This window comes from Brassica oleracea, chromosome C3 (assembly GCF_000695525.1).
Source record: "Brassica oleracea var. oleracea cultivar TO1000 chromosome C3, BOL, whole genome shotgun sequence".
In the NCBI taxonomy this organism is placed as follows: Eukaryota; Viridiplantae; Streptophyta; class Magnoliopsida; order Brassicales; family Brassicaceae; genus Brassica; species Brassica oleracea.
In genome coordinates, this window is record NC_027750.1 from 27,392,070 (window position 1) to 27,400,465 (window position 8,396).

At 41.0% G+C, this 8,396-nt stretch overlaps 2 protein-coding genes across 2 annotated transcripts in view; both read left to right on the plus strand.

Moving 5' to 3' along the window:
- The first annotated feature begins 587 nt into the window (after window positions 1-587).
- The window catches only part of LOC106335359 (probable cyclic nucleotide-gated ion channel 20, chloroplastic), a 20,522-nt gene continuing 12,713 nt past the window's right edge, over window positions 588-8,396 (plus strand). The window contains exons 1-11 of the mRNA XM_013773865.1: window positions 588-1,110; window positions 1,223-1,390; window positions 1,466-1,564; window positions 1,642-1,779; window positions 1,883-2,131; window positions 2,285-2,527; window positions 2,627-2,772; window positions 2,859-2,936; window positions 3,058-3,187; window positions 3,258-3,504; window positions 3,632-3,868. Coding sequence (XP_013629319.1) covers window positions 736-1,110; window positions 1,223-1,390; window positions 1,466-1,564; window positions 1,642-1,779; window positions 1,883-2,131; window positions 2,285-2,527; window positions 2,627-2,772; window positions 2,859-2,936; window positions 3,058-3,187; window positions 3,258-3,504; window positions 3,632-3,783 — 2,025 coding nt within the window. The 5' untranslated portion in view covers window positions 588-735 and the 3' untranslated portion in view covers window positions 3,784-3,868. The remainder of the gene's footprint in view (window positions 1,111-1,222; window positions 1,391-1,465; window positions 1,565-1,641; window positions 1,780-1,882; window positions 2,132-2,284; window positions 2,528-2,626; window positions 2,773-2,858; window positions 2,937-3,057; window positions 3,188-3,257; window positions 3,505-3,631; window positions 3,869-8,396) is intronic.
- Window positions 5,201-7,265, plus strand: LOC106330283 (probable metal-nicotianamine transporter YSL5). The gene is made up of 3 exons (XM_013768780.1): window positions 5,201-5,473; window positions 5,703-5,852; window positions 5,989-7,265. The coding sequence occupies exons 1-3, from the start codon at window positions 5,201-5,203 to the stop codon at window positions 7,093-7,095; spliced, it is 1,530 nt and encodes a 509-aa protein (XP_013624234.1). The 3' UTR covers window positions 7,096-7,265.

Consider the following 8,396-nt stretch of genomic DNA (forward strand, 5'->3'; position numbering starts at 1 on the left):
TAAAATCTAGTACTACCTCTGTTCCCGAAAGTAAGATGTTTTAGATTTTTTTCTTGTTACACAAAGATAGATTTTCTATATTGTTAAGGTACTTTTTTATACTTTTGAGGAACATTAATTGAGAATATTTGAATTGATTAAATTTTATTGGTGAAAAGTTATTGGAAAGTGTATACTAAAGTAAAAAATAAATTAAATTATAAAAATTTATTAAATTCTTAATAAACGTGCATACCGTAAAAAATCTTACTTTCAGGAACAGAACCGAGGGAGTATATAAATAATTTTTAGCCCTCGAATTTTGTACACTTAATAAATGACAAGGGTCCGTATTAATAGACAGCTATAAATGGTGTTAATAGACAGGTGGTATAAATGAAATTAAGATATGAAAAGTCAGTCTTGGTAAAATGTAGTCTTTGGAAAATTGTGAAATGAAAAGTTGTATCACAACAAAAAAAAAGTCAGTCTTCGCAAAATGTCTCGACGTGGCTTTACTTTTCGTATCCACAAATTTTTCTTTAGTATATCGATCGACTATAATCCACTTGCTTGACTCTTCCACTATAAAAGACCCTGGCTGGCACAGTGACTAAGTCATCATCTCCTTCCTTCTCAACTTTTCATAACTCTTTAGACTCTCTGCTTCACTTATGCCCTAGCTTCTTGTTTTTTCTTGCTAGTCTCTTTGTTTTCCTCTTTAAACTTTTCTGTAGCCCAAGGTTTTGTCTCGATATGGCTTCTCCCATGGAGAACGATGATGTTCCCATGCTTCCAGCTTCAGACACATCATCATCATCTCGTACTATGCCTTTCACTTCCAGGTCACGTAGCACTTCCCTTGCAAACAATTCTTCCACCATTGACGTATTCAACAGCTCGACAGTTGTTTTAGGCTACACAAATCATCTTGGAACCCAGAGACGGCCTCCGTTAGTGCAAATGAGTGACCCTCTTTCCTCTACTCGCAGTCCTGAGCCTCGCTTTGCTCTTCCTCCTCCTTCTACTGGTGCTTCTTCTGATTCCGTTGGTGCCTCCTCCTCTCAGCCTAATGAGAGGAATCATGCCTACAGCCGCACTCCCAGAGTTTTTGCCACTTCTGATTTCACGGTATCTTGTTCTGATATTCTTACATTACAACTAGCTGGAGACTCAAGTAAATGTTAGCTTGAGACTCAAGTACTTTTTGTTGAAATACCGAGTTTTTTTTTAATCTTGCTAGCTCCATAACGCTCTTGATGATGATGCTAAAGGCTGGGCTAAATACTTTTCTGGAATCATATATCCTGAGTCTAATTTCGTTCAGATCTGGACTACATTCTTTGCCTTATCATGCTTGTGTTCTATTTTCGTAGATCCCCTCTTTTTCTACCCCATAGAAATATATAAGGTATGAAATGTCTCTCTTTTGCTTCTTATGTTTTGTATTCTTGCGCTTTGAGCACCACCATCTTTCATTCTGCAGGAGGAGAGATGCATTAAGATCGACTGGTGGACGACTAATGTATTTGTAATTGTGAGAAGTATAACGGATGGCTTATACGCTTTGAACATCGTGCTTCAGGTGTGTTACCTTTTGCTTTCATTTTGTTATAAGAGAATCTGTTGGCTTACGGCTCCTTATTTCATATATTGTTGCAGTTCCGATTGGCATATGTAGATCTTGAGTCTACGGTTGTTGGTGCTGGCCAGTTGGTTGATGATCCAAAAAAAATTGCTAGCCATTACTTACGAGGAAAATTTTTGACAGACTTTTTCATAGTGTTGCCAATTCCACAGGTATCAATGTTAGAGCTACACCAATTTTTTTTATATAAAATTGTAACTGGAATATGATCGTTTACCATTGATCTCTCCTTTGTATTTTCTCATCTGGTTACAGATATTGCTATTATGGATAATACCACAACTGTTAGGCACATCTGGGGCAAACAATACAAAGAACTATTTACGTGCTGCAATTCTTGTCCAATACATTCCAAAATTACGTAGGCTTTTTCCTCTTCTAGCCGGACAAACACCAAGAGGGTTCAGATTTGATTCGGCATTGGCCAAGTTTTTTATAAATCTTCTCACCTTCATGCTTGCTGGTCATGTTATTGGCTCTTGCTGGTATCTTTTGGGTCTGCAGGTGTGAGAAAAGTTCCAAAACTTGTATCATTCACTTTGAACTAATATCCTTTTTGAATGAACTAAACAAATTAATATTCTTTATTGTGTATATTTCTAGGGGTTTTATTGATTCTTCTTGTAACATGCTTCCCTCTTTTTTTGTTTCTTGCAGAGAGTTAATCAGTGCCTTCGAGATGCTTGCGGAAATTCTAGTTTTGAATGTAAACAACTAATAGATTGTGGTCGTGAAAACAGAACGGAAGTTTTACATGCATGGAAAATTAACGTTAGTGCCAATGCTTGTTTTCAAGAGGATGGTTTTGATTATGGAATCTATTTGAAGGCAGTCAATCTCACTAGTAATTGTACTCGTTGGTACAGAAGATACAGTTACTCTCTTTTCTGGGGATTTCAGGTAATTCAAGTTTACACAACTGCTCAATTAGTTTGCATTGATTGTTTGGCATGTTGTGGAACTCTTGGGTTATTGTCAATTGTTTACTACTCTCAAAAGCAAATCAGCACGCTTGCTGGAAACCAAGTCCCAAGTTACTTTTTTGGGGAGGTCTTATTTACTATGTGTATCATCGGACTGGGGCTTTTCCTTTTCGCGCTTCTTATCGGTAATATGCAAAACTTCCTTCAGTCTCTCGGCCGAAGGTAAATAACTTTCATCGTTGTACAAAAGATGAGATCTCAAGACATGGTGGATGATCTCTTCGTTAACTGTGTTTTGTCCGCCTTAGGGATACAGAAATGACTGTAAGACGGCGAGATGTGGAGCAATGGATGAGCCATAGACGGTTTCCAAAAGACATAAGAAAGTATGTGAACTATGTCTCACTTTTCAAGTTAATTATGATGATATCAGGAGATATAAGTTACGGGTTTATGTTTTGATCACTAGCTGTAAAGCTAACTGAATAGTTGTTTCTATATGTTCAGGAGAGTGCGAGAGGTTGAGAGGCTCAACTGGAATGCTACTAGAGGAGTTAACGAAGAATTGCTCTTTGAGAATATGCCTGATGACCTTCAGAGAGATATAAGACGTCATCTCTTCGCATTTCTCAAGAAGGTATACATCAGAGTCCATTTCCTTCAGCGTTGGCTCTCTTCGATTAGTGAAAATGTTAATGGCTTTGCAGGTGAGGATATTTTCGGAGATTGATGAATCTATCTTAGATGCCATGCGTGCGAGGCTGAAACAGAGGACTTACTTAAAGAATAACAAGGTCTTGCACCGCGGAGGTGTAGTTAAGAAAATGGTATTCATATTGAGAGGTAAGATGGAGAGCATTGGAGAAGACGGTTATCGAATTCTTTTATCAGAGGGAGACGTTTGTGGTGAAGAACTTCTCACTTGGTGCCAAGAACGCTCTTCTGTAAACCCAGGTGCATCCTTTGTTGACTCTATGTGCTCATAACTCTCAATGTTTTCGGTTAAAAACTCAAAACATAAAGTATTCACTTAGATGACACTGCATATGGGAACTGGATATATATGCTTTGAAATTTTCAGATGGGACTATGATAAGGATGCCATCAAAGGGACTGCTTAGCAGCAGAGATGTTTGGTGTGTGACAAACGTGGAGGCGTTTTCACTCAGTGTAGCAGATCTTGAAGACATCACGAGCTTGTTCCCCAATCTCGAGATTCCTAAGGAGCCATAAGGTACGAATCTCCACATTGGAGGCTACAAGCGGCTAGGCAGATTCAAGTGGCTTGGAGATATAGAAGGAGATGGCTTCGGAGACTTTATTCGGTATATTCGGTTTTATCGGTTATATACTGAACCATATCCAAATCCTACGGTTTTTTAAAAATCATATCCATTCGGTTTGTATGGTATATACCAAATCCAAACCATATTATCTATTTCGGTTTGGTTCGGTTCGGTACGGTTCGGTTTTGCCATATTGAACAGCCCTAATTTGAACCTAGGTTTAAGAGGGTCAGTGGACATATCTCACTTGTTCTATTTTACAGCTTTTTTTGTAAGACATATTATTATATTAAATTTAAAACGAGTTTAAGCGATTACATCTGGAGCTATGCTTAATGGTAACAAGATAGTATAACATGAGGGATCCTCGACGATTTGATGAACATCATAAAACATAACACTAAAACAAGAGATAACAAAGCTAACGAAAGAGTCTTGCTGTGTCCCTGAATCGACATTGATTAGACCAAACGGCAAAGTTTGGAAGGAGGTGGAACGAGCATGAACAGCTCTAGCTCCAACATCGAGGCTCCACGAAGAGACTATGTGAATCTCGTCAGAACCGAAGAGTATAAAAATCCTAGATTTTATGTTGACGAACAAATAGGATGGACCTTGAAACCGAATAGCACATGTGACAAAATCAGAGCTAATGCAAACTCCACAAACCTGTGATGGATATACACATAATGGCAATTTAAGCACCACATCACGGCTTTGGGCTAGATGAACCCTTTGCACTGAGGCGCAACGATGGATCGTGGACAGACATGATGCTTCGGAGGACGAATGATGGCTCAAGATATAACAGTCAGCAAGTTTAAGCTCCATAAATGGTTTTGGTTCAGACCAAAGCATGTGTCGGTTGAGTACCAGCAACGCTCGGAAGGGATTGGGATGATGAGGCGATGCGGCGGAGGTGATGCTCTTGACGATCAACCATAAAGGTATAGAAGTAGAAGCGGCGGAAGAGCCGGTACCACGATGCCTTGCGACGACCCTTTGTATGTACTTGACGGAATTTGAGAAGGAAACAATGGTTGAATTCAAGCAATGACTTTGGAATCCAACATTACCGTATTGAATCCGTAGAGGTGTGACGAAATCCACCCAAAACCACTTATCATATGATTCTGTCAAGCTTGTCATGAAAGTACCTTGAGGTGCGTCAAGCGGAGGTTTTGATCCTAACGAGACAAGAAGCCTAAACGAGCCGTCGATGGTGATGATGGAGCCGGAGTTGGAGCGGTGTGGATACACGGCATCAGTGAAGAGATCTGAGGCGGCGTGGAGTGGTGTAGGCGCTTCAAAGACGCAGAACCGAACAGATCTGGCGAGCGGCGCCGAGTAAAGGGGCAGGATGGATGGCAAGGGAAAATGGAGAGGCAACGACAATGAGAGGGCCGGGAGAAGCAGCAGGGAGGAGGTGTGTGGTAGAGATGGTGGAGTTGAGATGGACTGTGTTGACGGTGGCGACGAAATGCATAACGGCGAGGAGGCTCACCGAGACGACGATAAAAACACACAACTGTAATGAGAAGACCATAAGAGACGACGGTGATAAGCTAGATGGAGAGCAGGAGTGGAGCGGAGGGCGACGCCGGCAAGCTTGGTCGCTGCCGGCGTCGGGATGTGAAGTCGGTGACGGCGCCTAGGAATATGTGTCTGCGAGCGTTTTAACTAGGGCGAACTTCTTTTTTTAAGATTAAATTAGTTAATTATTCAAAGAGACAAAAATCGTTTATTTAACTGATTATCCTTATCCAACATATGCCTTACGATTCAATGTTACGACAAAAAAGACTAAAGAGTACAACCTAAGGAACTAGAGATCAACTTCTTTGCAGAAATACTCATTACATTTAGTTTGAATATATTGTGTATATTAACTTCTCTGTTCTTCTGGGAGGAATCCTCTCTTGGGGGATAATGTGGCCTCTCATTCAAACAAAAAAGGGAGATTGGTTTCCTGCAGATGTCGAATCCAGCAGCATGCATGGTCTCCAAGCTTACAAGGTAAACTAAAACTCTGTGTAATATTTGGATCCATTAGTGAGAGTGAACTGTACCATCTATCTTATATATTACTTATGATACCTTCCAACTATCTACCGATGTCTAATACTCTATATGCTGATGTTGTTACTTTCAGGTGTTCATAGCTGTTGCTATAATCCTAGGAGATGGTTTATACAACTTCTGCAAAGTCCTGAGCCGGACGCTCTCAGGACTATTTGTACAGCTTCGAGGCACTTCTTCGAGAGGATCATTAACCATCGAAGAAGATCCAACCGCTTCTCCATATAGCCCAAAGCAATCATACGACGACCAGCGTCGCACACGCTTCTTCCTCAAAGACCAAATCCCCACTTGGTTCGCCGTGGGAGGATACATCATCATAGCTGCAACATCCACAGCCATACTCCCACACATGTTCCACCAGCTGAGATGGTATTACATCCTAGTCATCTACATCTGCGCGCCCGTCTTAGCCTTCTGCAACGCCTACGGAGCTGGACTCACGGACTGGTCCTTAGCTTCGACGTACGGAAAGCTAGACATATTCACGATCGGAGCCTGGGCGGGGTCAGAGCACGGCGGGATGCTGGCAGGTCTAGCAGCTTGCGGAGTCATGATGAACATAGTCTCCACAGCTTCTGACCTCACTCAAGACTTCAAAACGGGTTACCTCGCGTTATCATCACCAAGATCAATGTTCATAAGCAAAGTGATAGGAACAGCGATGGGATGTGTCGTGTCTCCCTGGCTGTTCTACAATGCGTTTGATGACTTAGGCCTCCCTAACAGCGAGTACCCTGCGCCGTTCGCCACCGTGTACAGAAGCATGGCTAAGCTAGGAGTGGAAGGTGTGTCGTCGTTACCGAGAGAGTGTCTTGTTCTGTGCTATGCTTTCTTCGGCGTGGCGATTCTTGTGAATATAGTGAAAGATAGTTTGCCGAGCAGGTGGGGGAGGTTTGTGCCTCTGCCCATGGCGATGGCGATACCGTTTTTCTTGGGACCGTACTTTGCTATCGACATGTGCGTGGGGAGTTTGGTGCTTTTCGTGTGGGAGAGAGTGGATGCGGCTAAGGCGGGTGCGTTTGGGACTGCGGTGGCGTCGGGTTTGATATGTGGAGATGGGATTTGGTCGCTGCCGAGCTCGGTGTTGGCTATAGCTGGAGTTAGTCCTCCTGTTTGTATGAAGTTTCTGGATGCTGCGACGAACTCGAAGGTTGATAAGTTTTTGCACAGACCGTAGTCTTGAAGACATGGCACAAAGTGTAATGATACTTGCTTTTTTTATGAGTGATTTTTGAAGGTGAGAGGTTGTATGTATAGAGAATTAGATACAGAGGAGCTTGTTTAAATTCGTAACTGGACTGTTTAATGTTTTATAAAGTAGATCATAGATGGTTCTGTTTCTAAACTCTTGAGAAAGACATAAACTTGCGAGGATTAAGAAGTTAAAGATTGAGTTTTGTAGTGACCCGTTAAGCTCAAAAGAGAGAAGAGGTAACTAAGTAACCCGAGGTACTCTTACAAAAGGGTACGAGGAACCGTCTAATCTCTCTCTCTTACAAACTTGTTTGATTTTTCTATTGGTTCCTTCTCCTCTCTTTCTTGTTCATCTTCATTCAACAGAATCATAAGAGGTTTTTGTGTCTGTTGGATGATCTATATTTATATTTGACAGGGCAACAAGATGGGTGGCAAGTGTGAACCTTGGGATATTCATATGTACGCAATTCTCTGGTATCCATTGCAGCCTTGGTGTCCACATCTCTCAGGTTTCTTTACTTCTTTTAACCAATTTGTGTTTGAACATGGATCATACAAGTTATATGTTATTCAGATGATACTGTTCAAGTTAATGACATTATTTTGGTACTAGAGACGACGACCCAGAGAACACGCTGCATTATCTTTGATTATCACACATAAACTGTTGTCAAGGAGCTACATCAATATGTAGCGTCTGACCATTCTCACAGTGATCGTCCACTTCACAGATGAACCCGTGTTCTCAAACCTTCGATATAACTATTTATTGAACTCGGAATCAGAATATAAAGAACGCTTTTCTTTATTGCTTTAGAAAAATAACTCAAAAACTAAAGCTTTCAATCACACACAATTCGTAGCATATGTCATACTCGACATTGCTTTATATAGAGACATTATATTTTCCTATTCCTAATTGTAACACAAACAATATATTATGATCCTTATCTCTAAGATCATAAATTAACTAGGAATAGGTTGCTTGACTCTCAAGCTATCGTCAAGCTCATCTCAACATTCTCCTCCTTAAGCTTGAACTCACTTTCACACACTTCAAGTACTCCAATTAGTCGCCTCATCTCTTTAAACTTCAAACGGCCCAGTGACTTTGTAAGTATGTCGGCTCGTTGTTCATGTCCGGGTACATGCTCAACTTCAACTTGTTCATTCTCCACACACTCACGTATGAAGTGAAATCTTCTATGAATGTGTTTACTACGCCCATGAAACACAGGATTCTTTGTGAGTGCTATTGCAGATTTGTTATCAACTCTTATG